The sequence below is a fragment of the Oncorhynchus mykiss genome, chromosome 7 (genome assembly GCF_057628025.1).
Source record: "Oncorhynchus mykiss isolate SJ-2025 chromosome 7, ASM5762802v1, whole genome shotgun sequence".
Taxonomy (NCBI): Eukaryota; Metazoa; Chordata; class Actinopteri; order Salmoniformes; family Salmonidae; genus Oncorhynchus; species Oncorhynchus mykiss.
The window spans coordinates 63,680,774-63,698,055 of NC_143028.1; the positions used below are offsets into that span (position 1 = coordinate 63,680,774).

At 43.6% G+C, this 17,282-nt stretch overlaps 1 protein-coding gene across 3 annotated transcripts; it reads left to right on the forward strand.

The window, feature by feature from the left end:
• Positions 1-3,349: 3,349 nt before the first annotated feature.
• prelp (proline/arginine-rich end leucine-rich repeat protein) lies at positions 3,350-16,585 on the forward strand. Of its 3 annotated transcripts, none has more exons than XM_036983943.2 (7): positions 3,350-3,501; positions 11,897-12,332; positions 14,085-14,270; positions 14,463-14,620; positions 14,821-15,017; positions 15,209-15,287; positions 15,839-16,585. In XM_036983943.2, exons 2-7 carry the CDS (start codon positions 11,901-11,903, stop codon positions 15,927-15,929), a joined length of 1,143 nt encoding a protein of 380 aa, XP_036839838.1. In that variant the 5' UTR covers positions 3,350-3,501; positions 11,897-11,900; the 3' UTR covers positions 15,930-16,585. The 3 variants fall into 3 exon arrangements, with proteins under 3 accessions (XP_036839838.1, XP_021466041.2, XP_036839837.1); XM_021610366.3 differs by lacking the exon at positions 3,350-3,501 and adding an exon at positions 5,473-5,744; XM_036983942.2 differs by lacking the exon at positions 3,350-3,501 and adding an exon at positions 5,546-5,657.
• Positions 16,586-17,282: the final 697 nt, after the last annotated feature.

A 17,282-nucleotide genomic window follows, 5' to 3' on the forward strand; every position in this document is an offset into this window, starting at 1 on the left:
GTAACACTGGGGTTTATAGATGAGATATGGGTGTAGGGTGCAGGAACACTGGGGTTAATAGATGAGAAATGGGTGTAGGGTGCAGTAACACTGGGGTTTATAGATGAGATACGGTTGTCGGGTGCAGTAACACTGGGGTTTATAGATGAGATATGGGTGTCGGGTGCAGTAACACTGGGGTTTATAGATGAGATACGGGTGTAGGGTATAGTAACACTGGGGTTTATATATGATATATGGGTGTCGGGTGCAGTAACACTGGGGTTTATAGATGAGATATGGGTGTAGGGTATAGTAACACTGGGGTTTATAGATGAGATATGGGTGTCGGGTGCAGTAACACTGGGGTTTATAGATGAGATATGGGTGTAGGGTGCAGTAACACTGGGGTTTATAGATGAGATATGAGAGTAGGGTGCAGTAACACTGTGGTTTATAGATGAGATATGGGTGTAGGGTGCAGTAACACTGGGGTTTGTAGATGAGATATGGGTGTCGGGTGCAGTAACACTGGGGTTTATAGATGAGATATGGGTGTAGGGTGCAGTAACACTGGGGTTTATAGATGAGATATGAGAGTAGGGTGCAGTAACACTGTGGTTTATAGATGAGATATGGGTGTAGGGTGCAGTAACACTGGGGTTTATAGATGAGATATGGGTGTAGGGTGCAGTAACACTGGGGTTTATAGATGAGATACGGGTGTCGGGTGCAGTAACACTGGGGTTTATAGATGAGATACGGGTGTCGGGTGCAGTAACACTGGGGTTTATAGATGAGATATGGGTGTAGGGTATAGTAACACTGGGGTTTGTAGATGAGATATAGGTGTAGGGTGAAGTAACACTGGGGTTTATAGATGAGATATGGATGTAGAGTGCAGTAACACTGGGGTTTATAGATGAGATATGGGTGTAGGGTGCAGTAACACTGGGATTTCTAGATGAGATATGGGAGTAGGGTGCATTAACACTGGGGTTTAAAGATGAGATATGGGTGTAGGGTATAGTAACACTGGGGTTTGTAGATGAGATATGGGAGTAGGGTGTAGTAACACTGGGGTTTTTAGATGAGATATGGGAGTAGGGTGTAGTAACACTGGGGTTTCTAGATGAGATATGGGTGTCGGGTGCAGTAACACTGCGGTTTATAGATGAGATAGTGCTGTAGGGTGCAGTAACACTGCGGTTTATAGATGAGATAGTGCTGTAGGGTGCAGTAACACTGGGGTTTATAGATGAGATGCGGGTGTAGGGTGCAGTAACACTGGGGTTTATAGATGAGATATGGGTGTAGGGTGCAGTAACACTGGGGTTTATAGATGAGATACGGGTGTAGGGTGCAGTAACACTGGGGTTTAAAGATGAGATATGGGTGTAGGGTGCAGTAACACTGGGGTTTATAGATGAGATGCGGGTGTAGGGTGCAGTAACACTGGGGTTTATAGATGAGATATGGCTGTAGGGTGCAGTAACACTGGTGTTTATAGATGAGATACGGGTGTCGGGTGCAGTAACACTGGGGTTTATAGATGAGATATGGGTGTAGGGTATAGTAACACTGGGGTTTATAGATGAGATATGGGTGTCGGGTGCAGTAACACTGGGGTTTATAGATGAGATATGGGTGTAGGGTGCAGTAACACTGGGGTTTATAGATGAGATATGAGAGTTGGGTGCAGTAACACTGGGGTTTATAGATGAGATATGGGTGTAGGGTGCAGTAACACTGGGGTTTATAGATGAGATATGGGTGTAGGGTGCAGTAACACTGGGGTTTATAGATGAGATACGGGTGTCGGGTGCAGTAACACTGGGGTTTATAGATGAGATATGGGTGTTGTGTATAGTAACACTGGGGTTTATAGATGAGATACGGGTGTCGGGTGCAGTAACACTGGGGTTTATAGATGAGATATGGGAGTAGGGTGCAGTAACACTGGGGTTTATAGATGAGATATGGGTGTCGGGTGCAGTAACACTGGGGTTTATAGATGAGATACGGGTGTCGGGTGCAGTAACACTGGGGTTTATAGATGAGATATGGGTGTAGGGTATAGTAACACTGGGGTTTATAGATGAGATACGGGTGTCGGGTGCAGTAACACTGGGGTTTATAGATGAGATATGGGTGTAGGGTGCAGTAACACTGGGGTTTATAGATGAGATATGGGTGTAGGGTGCAGTAACACTGGGGTTTATAGATGAGATATGGGTGTAGGGTGCAGTAACACTGGGGTTTATAGATGAGATATAGGTGTAGGGTGAAGTAACACTGGGGTTTATAGATGAGATATGGGTGTCGGGTGCAGTAACACTGGGGTTTATAGATGAGATATGGGTGTTGTGTATAGTAACACTGGGGTTTATAGATGAGATATGGGAGTAGGGTGTAGTAACACTGGGGTTTATAGATGAGATATGGGTGTAGGGTGCAGTAACACTGGGGTTTATAGATGAGATATGGGTGTAGGGTGCAGTAACACTGGGGTTTATAGATGAGATATGGGAGTAGGGTGTAGTAACACTGGGGTTTATAGATGAGATATGGGTGTAGGGTGCAGTAACAGTCAGTGTTATGGAGGGTTGAAAGAAAGGAGAGAGGGAGTGAGTGAGTGAGTGAGTGAGTGAGAGAGAGAGAGAGAGAGAGAGAGAGAGAGAGAGAGAGAGAGAGAGAGAGAGAGAGAGAGAGAGAGAGAGAGAGAGGGGGGGGGGAGAACCTGAGGGATAAGAGAGAGTGAGGGAGAGAAAGGGCTGAGGGAAAGAGTTCTCCACATGTGTTCTCCTCATTAGACTGAGCAGCATGCTGCTCATTCTGCAGGAATGTGCTGCTAACGTGTCTGTAACCTCCACCACACACTCACACACACACACACACACCACACCACACCACACCACACTTAATAAGACTCCCCATTGCTCTAACCACACAGCTGCTCTGTGCGATACAGCACATCACATAATACAAACCTCAAAGGAATAGTTCACAGAAATGACATAATTACATATTGGTTTTCTTAGCCTGTAAGCAGTCTATGGACAAGGTATGAGAGCAAACCATGCTATGGTTTAGTTTCCCGGGCACTGTTTCCAAATGCTAACAAATCCCATTGAAGTCATGAGACCAATATAATAATTTTCTAACATCTTGTCCAAGACAAGACCGGGGTACTTATTGTTGGAACCAAAGCACAGATAGAGAATCTGGCATTTTAATTTACGGGCAATAAAATTAAAATACCAGGTAAAAAACCTAGTCGTTATTTTAGATTCTGAACTCAGTTTCGAGTAACACATTAGGAACATGAACAAAATAGCTTTTCACCACCTGAGGAACATTGCCAAGGTGCGGCCATTTCTCTCTCAGGCTGATGCAGAGAGACTCATCCATGCTTTTATTACAAGCAGGCTTGACTACTGTAATGCTGCAGCACGGATACTGACCAAGACCAGTTGGAGAGCATACATTTCATCGGTTTTAAGGTCTCTGCACTGGCTGCCTGTGAGTTTTACAATTAATTTTAAGATTATTCTGTTTGTTTTTAAATCAATCCACGATTGTGCACCCCAATACATGTCAGACACGCTTTTAAGTTATGTACCCAGTAGGTCCCTCAGGTCCTCTGGCACTGGCCATTTAACTATCCCAAAGTCTAGGACCAAGAGGCTGAATGGGAGAGTGCTTTTATGGTGGTAAGAGTTCTATTTTAGGTTATGATTGACACTTGCTCCAGCCACATACAGAAGCACACATGGGTCACACGCACACACACACACACACACACACACACACACACACACACACACACACAGAAAAAGTACTAAATTGTCATACTTGAGTAAAAGTAAAGATACCTTAATAGAGAAAGTGAAAGCCACCCAGTAAAATACAACTTGAGTAAAAGTCTAAAGGTTTCTGGTTTTGAATGTGCTTAAAGTGCAGTGGTGGAGAAATGATTCAGTTGTCATACTAAAAGTACAAAGTACAAGTAAATGGAATACATCAAATTCCTTATATTAAGCAAACCAGATGGCACTATTCTTGTACTTTCATTTATTTACGGACAGCCAGGGGCACACTTCAACACTCAGAAATCATTTACAAATGCGGCATTTGTGTTTAGTGAGTACACCATATCAGAGCGGGTAGGGATGACATTGTGTTATATTGATAGGTGCAGGAATTGGACCATATTGCATCATGGTCACCTAATCTTCCATTTGGCTCATTCATCCCTCCTCCTCTCCCCTGTAACCATTTCCCAGGTCTTAATTTACAGTTGAAGTCAGAAGTTTACATCCACTTAGGTTGGAGTCATTAAAACTAGTTTTTCAACCACTCCACAAATGTCTTGTTAACACACTATAGTTTTGGCAAGTCGGTTAGGACATCTACTTTGTGCATGACACAAGTAATATTCCCAACAATTGTTTACAGACAGATTATTTCACTTGTAATTGTCACGACTTCTGCCGAATGTACCTTGGTGTGAAAAGTGCAAATCAATCCCTGAACAACTGCAAAGAACCTTGTGAAGATGCTGGAGGAAACAGGTACAAAAGTATCTATATCTACAGTAAAACGAGTCCTATATTGTCATAACCTGAAAGGCCGCACAGCAAGGAAGAAGCCACTGCTCCAAAACCGCCATAAAAAAGCCAGACTACGTTTTGCAACTGCACATGGGGACAAAGATCGTACTTTTTAGAGAAATGTCCTCTGGTCTGATGAAACAAAAATGTAACTGTTTGGCCATAATGACCATCGTTATGTATGAAGGAAAAAGGGGTAGGTTTGCAAGTCGAAGAACACCATCCCAACCGTGAAGCACGCGGGTGGCAGCATCATGTTGTGGGGGTGCTTTGCTACAGGAAGGACTGGTGCACTTCACAAAATAGATGGCATCATGAGACAGGAAAATTACGTGGATATATTGAAGCAACATCTCAAGACATCAGTCAGGAAGTTAAAGCTTGGTCTCAAATGTGTCTTCCAAATGGACAATGACCCCAAGCATACTTCCAAAGTTGTGGCAAAATGGCTTGTGGACAACAAAGTCAAAGTATTGGAGTGGCCATCACAAAGCCCTGACCTCAATCCTATAGAACATTGTGGGCAGAACTGAAAAAGTGTGTGCGAGCAAGGAGGTCTACAAACCTGACTCAGTTATACCAGCTTTGTCAGGAGGAATGGGCCAAAATTCACCCAACTTATTGTGGGAAGCTTGTGGAAGGCTACTTGAAACGTTTGACCCAAGTTAAACTATTTAAAGGCAATGCTACCAAATACTAATTGAGTGTATGTAAACTTCTGACCCACTGGGAATGTGATGAAAGAAATAAAAGCTGAAATAAATCATTCTTTCTACTATTATTCTGACATTTCACATTCTTAAAGTGGTGATCCTAACTGACCTAAAAGTTGGAATGGGGAGGAGAGGGAGTGGGGGTGGGTGGGTGGGAGGGGAGGAGAGGGAGTGGGGGTGGGTGGGTGGGAGGGGAGGAGAGGAGATGGGAGGGGAGGGGAGGGGAGGGAGTGGGAGGAAGTGGAGGAGAGTGGGAAACACTATGACTTTCAGAGGGAAAAATAGCCAGGGAACCAACCCAATAGGAGGCTTGTACACTAAGAAGGAGAGAGGGAGGGAGAGGAAGAGAGAGGTAAGGGTAAGAGAAGGGTAAGAGAGACAGAGAGCAGAGAGACAGAAAACTCTCAACTTGATAAAAGAGGGCAGGTACCATTGACAGGTAAGACAATATTTGTTGCTTCTTTCCTCCAGGGGGGATGCTATTAGATGTGACACGCTCGATAACAGCATGTAAACAGAGCAAGACCAGGAGAGAGTGTGTGTGTCTTACAGTGCGTGAGGTGTATGTGGGACGAGGAGTGTGTGTTTGTGTGTGCGTGTCTTGGCAGAGAGGCGGACGTGAACAGAGCCTGACAGTGTGTGTTTCTATAGAGATGCTGAATGAGAGTGGTACTGTCCTCTCCTCCCAAAGCGAGTTGCTTCTGCTAAAGTTCTCTCACAAAGCAGATTCTAGAACCCTGCTGCTCTGTGACATTCAGACAAATAGCGACACACCTATCCATTTCATTCAGCTAAACATGCTGCTTTCTTGTTGCAAGTTGATGGAAGGGTAGTACTGGGTGGCAAAAAGACTGAACTGAAAGTGAAGTTATTTTTCACAGTCAGACTTAGGAAAACATTGCTTTGCGGTGTTTGGCTATATCACGCTACCCTCTACAGCTCTAAGCTTTAAATCAGATAGGGCTTGACAACTGTCCAGGTGTCTGTCAAGACGTCTGTCTGTCTGCTAGGATTGGTAGGTCACAATTATATACAGATTTTTGTTGATCAATGTCTTTGAAAAGAGAGGAGAAGCTTTCTGAAATTTCCAGAATCATCTCAGGAATGTTCATTCCTTCATAATGGTCTGTGGTCTGGACTGGTTCTGTTGAATTGGACATCTGTGTTTTTACACAGCAATAAAACTGTCAATTGAATTTATTATTGACAAAAAAAATTCCCTGCATGGGAAACATTGTTAAAACGGATCATTGTTGATCATACGACATTATCTGTTGTCTAACACGTGCTATAAAATATCTATATCATTCTGCCAAAACAACGTTTCTTATTTGACATTTGGCGATATTTCCTTTAGAATGTGGGTCATCCATGAGTTTAGACAGACAGGCTATATATCTGCCTGCCATCTCAACCGTTTTCCAAATGGTGTTTCACAGCCAAGCGTTCTTGGGCTGGTGCTTTAGCCTGTAAGGTAAACCAGTAAGGTTGACGTGTTACCAGTCACATTTCTGCCTAGACTTTATAGCTCCCCTTAATAGAGTTGCCAACCCTTTTCTCCAGTGGAGCAGAAAAGATATTCCGGGAGATGTAAGCGACAATGGAAAAGTGAATAAAGTTGAAAGATTCTTATCATGGTTCCAGGATGATCTTGGAGCAACTCTTACTCAGAAGTGCTGAAGCCTGAGTATTATTTATCTATACGGGTGTTATCTATCTACATACTTTATATATATATATATATATATATATATATACAGTACAAGTCAAAAGTTTGAACACACCTACTCTTTCAAGGATTTTTCTTAATTTTACTATTTTCTACATTATAGAATAATAGTGAAGACATCAAACCTATGAAATAACACATATGGAATCAATGTAGTAACCAAAAAAGTGTTAAACAAATCAAAATATGTTTTATATTTCTGAGTCTTCAAAGTAGCCACCATTTGCCTTGATGACACTTTGCACACCCTTGGTATTCTCTCAACCAGCTTCAGGAGGTAGTCACCTGGAATGCTTTTCCAACAGTCTTGAAGGAGTTCCCACATACACTCAATTGAGTTGAGGTCGGGTGATTGTGGAGGCCAGGTCATCTGATGCAGCACTCCATCACTCTCCTTCTAGGTCAAGTAGCCCTTACACTGCCTGGAAGTATTTTGGGGTTATTGTCCTCTTGAAAAACAAATGATACTCCTACTAGGCGCAAACCAGATGGGATAGTGTATCGCTGCAGGGTGATTCACTTTGGGAACCACACATGTGGAGATCATCCATTCACATACTTTGCGTCTCACAAAGACACAGCGGTTGGAAGCAAAAATATCAAATTTGGACTCATCAGACCAAAGGACAGATTTCCACCGGTCTAATGTCCACGTTTCTTTCCCCAGGCAAGTCTCGTTTTCTTATTGCTGTCCTTTAGTAGTGGTTTCTTTGCAGCAGTTCAACCATGAAGACCTGATTCATGCAATCTCCTCTGAACAGTTGATGTTGAGATGTGTCTGTTACTTGAATGCATGCAATCTCCTCTGAACAGTTGATGTTGAGATGTGTCTGTTACTTGAACTCTGAAGCATTTATTTGGGCTGCAATCTGAGGTGCAGTTAATACCAATGTCTGGTAACTCAAGTGAACTTATCCCCTGAAGCAGAGGTAACTCTGGGTCTTCCTTTCTTGTGGCAGTCCTCATGAGAACCAGTTTCATCATAGTTCTTGATGATTTTTGCGACTGCACTTGAAGAAACTTTAAAAGTTATTGAAGTTTTCCGGATTGACTGACCTTAAATGTCTTAAAGTAATTTATCTTTGCTTATTTGAGCTGTTCTTTCCATAATATGGACTTGGTATTTTACCAAATAGGGCTATCTTCTGTATACCAACCCTACCTTGTCACAATACAACCGATTGGCTCAAACGCATTAAGAAGGAAAGAAATTCCACAAATTGACTTTCAACAGGACACAACTCTTAATTGAAATACATTCCAGGTGACTACCTCATGAAGCTGGTTGAGAGAATGCCAAGAGTGTTCAAAGCTGTCATCAAGGCAAAGGGTGGCTACTTTGAAGAATCTGAAATATAAAACATATTTTGATTTGTTGAATTTTTTTTTGGTTACTACATGATGATGTGTTATTTCATAGTTTTGATGTCTTCACTATTATTCTACAATGTAGAAAATAGTAAAAATAAAGAAAAACGTTGAATGAGTAGTTGTGTTCAAACTTTTGACTGGTACTATATATATATATATATATATATATATATATATATATATATATATATATATATATATATATATATATCTCGTGATGACTAACAACCCTAAGTCACAGACACATAACTGTGACTATAGTATAGATGTGCAGAACTCTGTCATCTTTCTCTTGTGTCTACCAACAGCCCTAACTCTCTGTCCTGATGTCGTAACATCTGATTATAGCTGTTGGAGTTCTGGACTACTGAGAGACGAAAAGTGAAATCACACTCTGGGCTGAGTGGCATTGCCAGGAACACGATTAGTTTAGGAGGAAGGGAAGTTCAGAACTGTTTATCCTGGCCTGGACAGACTCTGGCTAGGAGAATAGTTTTGCAATTACTCTCAGCTATTTATCAGACTCAACAGAAGGCTTTCTCACAACAAACAAAGGACAGAAAAACACAGTCATCCATAACACCTTGTATTTTTGTGAGTAGTCACTTGTTGTATCTTGGGGACTCTGTCAATTACTAACTAATGACCAACAACTGGTTTGATGTGGTCTCCTGTATGCTAGGTTGTAAGATTGCCAGAGTGAGAGAGACCAAGAGAAAAGAGAGGAAGACAGAGAGAGAGATGGAGAGAGAGACTTAGCCCCTGTTGGGCTGGGCGTCTCAGAACTCTAGCCCCTCTGACCCCCTCGTTAGGATCCACTCACATTGGACCAAGAGCTGTATTCAACCTGCATCTCAGAAGTTCAGCTTTACAGCGTGATTGAAAGGCAATGTTCCCACTTTAAGCTCCCTATTAAAACTCACCCTTCACCTCTCTCTCTCTCTCTCTCTCTCTCTCTCTCGCTCTCTCTCTCTCCCAGCTCTCTCTCTCTCTCTCTCTCTCTCTCTCTCTCTCTCTCTCTCTGTCTCCCTCCCCCTTCTCTCTCTCTCTCTCTCTCTCTCGCTGTCTCTCTCTCTCTCTCTCTGTCTCCCTCCCCCTCTCTCTCCATCTCTCTCTCTTGCTCTCTGTCTCCCTCCCCCCCTCTTTCTCTCTCTCTCTCTCTCTCTCGCTCTCTCTCTCCCAGCTCTCTCTCTCTCTCTCTTTCTCTCTCTCTCTCTCTCTCTCTCTGTCTCCCTCCCCCTTCTCTCTCTCTCTCTCTCTCTCTCGCTGTCTCTCTCTCTCTCTCTCTCTGTCTCCCTCCCCCTCTCTCTCCATCTCTCTCTCTCGCTCTCTGTCTCCCTCCCCCCCTCTCTTTCTTTCTTTCTCTCTCTCTCTCTCTCTCTCTCTCTCTCTCTCTCTCTCCATCTCCCTCCCCCTCTCTCTGTCTCGCTCTCTCTCTCTCTCTCTCTCTCTCTCTCCGTCTCCCTCCCCCCCCTCTCTCTCTCTCTCTTATTTTTAACAGCTGTAAAGGAAAAGCTAGTGCTTCACCCAGTCATTAATGAGAACCATGTCTGTGTGCTTTGCCTGCACAGGTCACTGCTCTCAACTCAGCCTTTATATAAGCAGATTACCAAGCCCCTGCAGAAGGCTAGAGGAAAACATTTACTGTAGTGGCTGCTAGCAAGTAATCCACTTTAAACTGTGATCACTTTTAAGGTTTAATAACGCAATCATAACTCCCATTTAAACTGCATCATAAACTATTTAGAAACAAAGTCAGGCCAAATAAAGGGGCATATATATTCTTTACCAAATTACACATTTCCCATAACCCTTTTGCCACAATCGCTTTTTCCTCCCTCCCACTCTCGGTCTCGGTCTCGGTTTCTCTCTGTCTCTGTCTCTGTCTCTGGGTCTATGTCTCTCTGTCTCTGTCTCTCTGTCTCTCTGTCTCTGGGTCTCTGTCTCTCTGTCTCTGGGTCTCTGTCTCTGGGTCTCTGTCTCTGGGTCTCTGTCTCTGGGTCTCTGTCTCTCTGTCTCTGGGTCTCTGTCTGTCTTTCTGTCTCTATCTCTCTGTCACTCTGTCTCTGTCTCTCTGTCTCTGTCACTCTGTCTCTGTCTCTCTGTCTCTCTGTCTCTGGGTCTCTGTCTGTCTTTCTGTCTCTATCTCTCTGTCGCTCTGTCTCTGGGTCTCTGTCTCTGGGTCTCTGTCTCTGGGTCTCTGTCTGTCTTTCTGTCTCTATCTCTCTGTCTCTCTGTCTCTTTGTCTCTGTCTCTCTGTCTCTGGGCCTCTGTCTGTCTTTCTGTCTCTATCTCTCTGTCGCTCTGTCTCTGTCTGTCTCTCTGTCAATTCAATTAATTTCAAAGTGGCTTTATTGCCATGGGAAACATGTGTTTACATTGCCAAAACAACAATGACAAAAAGCAACAAAGGGAATTAAACAACACAAAGACAGAAACAATCAGACATTAACAGTAAACATTACTACACAAGCAAAACGTTTGAAGAGAGTACCATGGGAGGGGGGGCGGGGGGTTGTCACACATTTTGCTGCTGGGATTGATTTGTGTTCGAATTCTTTGTGGGTTTGTGTAATTTGAGGAAAATATGTGTCTCATATGGTCGTACATTTGACAGGGGGGTAGAAAGTGCAGCTTGGTTTTCAACTAAGTTTATGGACAATGATCACATATCTTGTCTTCTCTTGAGAGCCTGGTCTTCCTATGGCAGCCACTCTCAACAGCAAGGCTATGCTCACTGACTCTGTACATAGTCAAGGCTTTCCTTCGTTTTGGGCCAGACCCAGTGGTCAGGTATTCTGCCACTGTGTCCTCTTTGTTACGGGCAAGGTAGCATTCCAATTTGGTCAGGTTTTTTGGTTGATTCTTTCCAATCTGTCAAGTAGTTCTCTGTCAGTTTTTTCATACTTTGGTTGGGGCTAATTTTATGTCTGTTAACAGAGCCACATAACCAGCTGGCTGAGGGGACTCTTCTCTAGGTTCATCTCTCTGTAGGTTAAGGCTTTGTGATGGAAGGTTTGGGCATCGCTTTCCTTCAGGTGGTTGTGGAATTTAACAGTTATTTTCTGGATTTGGATAATTAACGGGTATAGTCCTAATTCTGATCTGCATACGTTATTTGGGTTATGCATTGACAATATATTTTTGCCGAATTCTGCATGCGGAGTCTCAATTGGGTGTTTTTCCCATTTTGTGAATTCTTGGTTGGTGAGTGGACCCCAGGGTTCACCACCATAGAAGGCAATTCCTCCACCACTTCTCTCTCCGTCCTAAGGCCACCAAGTGGGTTCTATAACTGAGTGGAGTATTTTAAGACAGATCCTAATTGGGATGCTAAATTGTATGTTTCTTTTGATGGCATAGGCCCTTCTTGCCTTGTCTCTGTCTGGCTGTGTCTCTCTCTCTCTCTCTTGCTCTCTCTATCTCTGTCTCTCTCAATTCAATTAAATCTCTCTATCTATTTTTCCTCCACCCCTTCTCTCTCCATCCAGGACAATGAAGGCAGCTGTGGGACTCTACTCTGCCCTGGTGCTCTGTCTCCTGATGGGGGCAGTGTTCTCACAGAGACCGAGACCTAAAAAACCTCCTAAGCCTCCTAAGGCCACCAAGCGGCCCTCTTTCAAGCCTAGCCTGCCCCCTGATGAACTGGAACCCCAGGAGCCCACAGACTTCCCCCCTCCCATCCTTGGTCCCCCCTCCATGTTCCTTGACTGCCCCCGCGAGTGTTTCTGTCCCCCCTCCTTCCCCAACGCCCTCTATTGTGAGAACCGGAACCTCCGTACGGTCCCTGTGATCCCGTCGAGAGTCCACTACCTTTACCTGCAGAACAACTACATCTCTGTGGTAACAGCGGAACCCTTCAACAACGCCACAGAGCTGCGATGGGTTAACATGGCCAACAATCGCATAAGAAAAGTAGACAAGCAGGTGGGAGCTTTTTTCTATTTATTTATTTCATTTATTTATGTAGTCATGCATTCACTGATTTTCATAATTCCATCTTTCTTTATTTTTTCTCGCTATTTGTCTCTGTCTCTTTTTCTCCCTCTCTCCCTCTCGCTCTGTCTCCCTCTCTCTCTCTCTCTCTCTCTCTCTCTCTCTCACTCTCTCTCTCTCTCTCTCTCGTTCTCTCTCCCTCCCTCCCTCCCTCTCTCTCTCTCTCTCCCTCTCTCTCTCTCTCTCTCTCTCTCTCTCTCTCTCTCTCTCTCTCTCTCTCTGTCTCCCTCTCTCTCTCTCTCTCTCTCTCTCTCTCTCTCTCTCTCTGTCTCCCTCTCTCTCTCTCTCTCTCTCTCTCTTTCTCTCTCTCTCTCTCTCTCTCTCTCTCTCTGTCTCCCTCCCTTTCTCTCTCGCTCTCTCTCTCTCTCGCTCTCTCTCTCTCTGTCTCTCTCTGTTTGTCTCTCTGTATCTCTGTCTGTCTCTCTGTCTATGTCGCTGTCTCTCGTTCTGTCTCTCTCAATTCAATTCAATTCAATTCAAGGGCTTTATTGGCATGGGAAACATGTGTTAACATTGCCAAAGCAAGTGAGGTAGATAATATATAAAGTGAATATATAAAGTGAAATAAACAATAAAAATTAACAGTAAACATTACACATACAGAAGTTTCAAAACAATAAAGACATTACAAATGTCATATTATATATATATACAGTGTTTTAACAATGTACAAATGGTTAAAGGACACAAGATAAAATAAATAAGCATAAATATGGGTTGTATTTACAATGGTGTTTGTTCTTCACTGGTTGCCCTTTTCTCGTGGCAACAGGTCACAAATCTTGCTGCTGTGATGGCACACTGTGGAATTTCACCCAGTAGACATGGGAGTTTATCAAAATTGGATTTGTTTTCGAATTCTTTGTGGATCTGTGTAATCTGAGGGAAATATTTCTCTCTAATATGGTCATACATTTGGCAGGAGGTTAGGAAGTGCAGCTCAGTTTCCACCTCATTTTGTGGGCAGTGAGCACATAGTCTGTCTTCTCTTGAGAGCCATGTCTGCCTTCGGCGGCCTTTCTCAATAGCAAGGCTATGCTCACTGAGTCTGTACATAGTCAAAGCTTTCCTTAATTTTGGGTCAGTCACAGTGGTCAGGTATTCTGCCGCTGTGTACTCTCTGTGTGTTTTTTTGTTAATTATTTCCAATGTGTCAAGTAATTATCTTTTTGTTTTCTCATGATTTGGTTGGGTCTAATTGTGCTGCTGTCCTGGGGCTCTGTAGGGTGTGTTTGTGTTTGTGAACAGAGCCCCAGGACCAGCTTGCTTAGGGGACTCTTCTCCAGGTTCATTCATCTCTCTGTAGGTGATGGCTTTGTTATGGAAGGTTTGGGAATCGCTTCCTTTTAGGTGGTTATAGAATTTAACGGCTCTTTTCTGGATTTTGATAATTAGTGGGTATCGGCCTAATTCTGCTCTGCATGCATTATTTGGTGTTCTACATTGTACACGGAGGATATTTTTGCAGAATTGTGCGTGCAGAGTCTCAATTTGGTGTTTGTCCCATTTTGTGAAGTCTTGGTTGGTGAGCGGACCCCAGACCTCACAACCATAAAGGGCAATGGGCTCTATGACTGATTCAAGTATTTTTAGCCAAATCCTAATTGGTATGTTGAAATTTATGTTCCTTTTGATGGCATAGAATGCCCTTCTTGCCTCTATTTCTGTCCCTCTGTGTCCCAGGTGTTTGAGAAGGTACCTGGTCTGTTGTTTCTCTACATGGAGAGGAACCAGCTGAAGGAGGTTCCTGATGACCTGCCAGCTGGGTTGGAGCAGCTCATTCTCAGCCACAACCAGATCTCCAAGATCCCCTCTGGAGCCTTCGGCAAGATGGAGCACCTTGCTCTGCTCGACCTGCACCACAACAAGGTACACACACACATACAAATGCACAAACATACACACGCATTTATGCATGCACACACACACATACAAACACATGCACACGGGCATGTATGCACACGGACTCGCACAAACACATGCTTGCATGCGCACACAAATGCACTCACTCTCACGCTCACTCAATGTTAATTCTCCCTGTGTATTCTCTGTTGTGTTTAGTTGAGTGACAGTGATGTGGGGAAGAACACTTTTAAAGACATGAAGAACCTGGTTCAGCTGAACTTGGCCCACAACATCCTGAAGAAGATGCCAGCTAACATCCCCAACGGCATCACACAACTATTCCTGGATAGGAACAATATCGAGGACATCCCTAAGTAATGACACATGCATGCACACACAATGCAGGTACGCACACGTACGCACACACACACATTATCTATTGGCCGAAACATTGGTGTCAGATCCAGGAAAGCACACAAGAATGACAGTGTGCTGAACTCTCTATCCTCTAAGCACTTGGAAAATACTGCATCATCCCACTATTTACAGTAACCCACTTGTCTTCCCATTGCAGGGACTACTTCCAAGGCTTCTCCAACCTGGCGTTTGTGAGGCTCAACTACAACCAGCTGAGTGATAAGGGAGTACCTAAGGCTGTGTTCAACGTTTCCACCCTGCTAGACCTTCACCTGGCCCACAACCAGCTCACCTCCGTCCCCCTGTTCAACCCCCAGCTGGAGCAACTGCACCTCAACCACAACAGCATTGAGAGTGAGTAGCCTAGTTTAAGGCCATAATAGGTCTGTAGCATGACCACAACACAACCACATCACAACTGTAACAGCATTGAGAATGAGTAACATGTAATGCAGATGCAAACATTAGTAACACAACCACGACAGCATTGATTAACCTATGTGTGTGTGCATGTGTGTGTGTGTCCGTGCGTGTTCATATGTCAGGTATTAACGGGACCCAGCTTTGTCCATTCAGTCTGTCCTCTGAGAGTCTGACTGATGAGGCTCTGATGCCCAGACTCAGGTAATATAAATATTTATAACACAATAGGTACGATGGATTGATTTATTGATATGTGTCTTTGATTGATTGGTTTATAGTTTGTTTGATTGATTGATAGTTTGTTGGATTGATTGATTGACATGTTTGTTTGATTGATTGATAGTTTGATTGATTGATTGATTGAAAGTTTGATTGATTGATAGTTTTTTTATTGTTTGATTGATAGTTTGATTGATAGTTTGTTTGATTGATCGATTGTTTGATTGATTGATAGTTTGTTTGCTGGATTGTTTGTATGATTGATAGTTTGTTTGATTGATTGATCATTTGTTTGATTGATTGATCATTTGATTGATTGATTGAAAGTTTGATTGATTGATAGTTATTTTATTGTTTGATTGATAGTTTGTTTGATTGATCGATTGATTGATAGTTTGTTTGCTGGATTGTTTGTTTGATTGATAGTTCGTTTGATTGATTTATCGTTTGTTTGATTGATTAATAGTTTGATTGATTGATTGATTGATAGTTTGATTGATAGTTTGTTTGATTGATTGATTGATACCCAACAGGTACCTGCGTCTGGATGGGAACCACCTGAGCCCTCCTGTCCCTCTGGATGTCATCATGTGTTTCAGACACCTCAAGTCTATTGTCATCTAGAGTCAGGCCTGGACATCACAACATCACACACACACACAAAACCACACAACACACACACAACCACACAATCACACACATTAGTATTTTAGATGGGTGAAATGGTGCCAGATAACCTGAGTAAAATGATAACTGTACGGCTTTGACAACTTCAGGAATATTTCACAGCTGAAAGATTTTAAAACGTTAAAACAAATATTTATAAAACTAGGTCTTTGGTGCATGGATGTATCTGCAGTTCCAGTAAGATAGGAGCTGTTTTATCTGTAAGTTGTGTTTCTAATATTAAGGTAAATAAGTACCATAGAATAATGGAACAAGTGGCAGATGAAAAATAAAGGTACATTGACTGACATGCTACAAATATAGTGTAGTTACAATTAGGGTATGATTAGTCTTTGCACATTATGAATGTACTGTAACACTACATCTGGGGTAGGAAAGAAGCATGGTAATGGTTTACAGGGGCCAATACACAGGTATGGCATTTGGTGAATGAAAAACAGGTTAAAAACGTGACTACCATGTAGTTTAAAATGTCCTTGGTGTATCTGTGTTTTTGAGGTACTTTCGATAAAAGTAATTGTATCCCTTTGTTTTGTATGAAGCAGTTCTGTACAAATAAAATAAATAAAATGTGCTCTTGGGCTAATCATGAATCCTTTCCTAGCCACATCATTCCTATCCTTCTGAGTGTGTTTACTGTCCCCCTCTGAAAGCACAGTCTCCACTACCTCCTCATGAACATTAACCTATTATCACGGTCATCCTTGTTCCTGGCAACCCATTATTGCTATATCGTCTGGAAAACCCAGAATATGACTGCTGCTGTTATAGGGAGGCAGGGAGAGAGCCAGTGAGAGAGCCAGCGAGAGAGCTAGCGAGAGAGCCAGCAGGAGAGCCAGCGAGAGATTCAGGGAGAGATTCAGGGAGAGAGCCAGCGAGAGAGCCAGGGAGAGAGCCAGCGAGAGAGCCAGGGAGAGAGCCAGCGAGAGAGCCAGGGAGAGAGACAGCGAGAGAGCCAGCGAGAGAGCCAGCGAGAGAGCCAGGGAGAGAGCCAGCGAGAGAGCCAGGGAGAGAGCCAGCGAGAGAGCCAGCGAGAGAGCCAGCGAGAGAGCCAGGGAGAGAGCCAGCGAGAGAGACAGCGAGAGAGCCAGCGAGAGATCCAGCGAGAGAGCCGGGGAGAGAGCCAGGGAGAGAGTCAGCGAGAGAGCCGGGGAGAGAGCCAGGGAGAGAGCCAGGGAGAGAGTCAGCGAGAGAGCCAGGGAGAGAGCCAGTGAGAGATCCAGGGAGAGAGCCAGGGAGAGAGCCAGCGAGAGAGCCAGCGAGAGAGCCAGGGAGAGAGCCGGGGAGAGA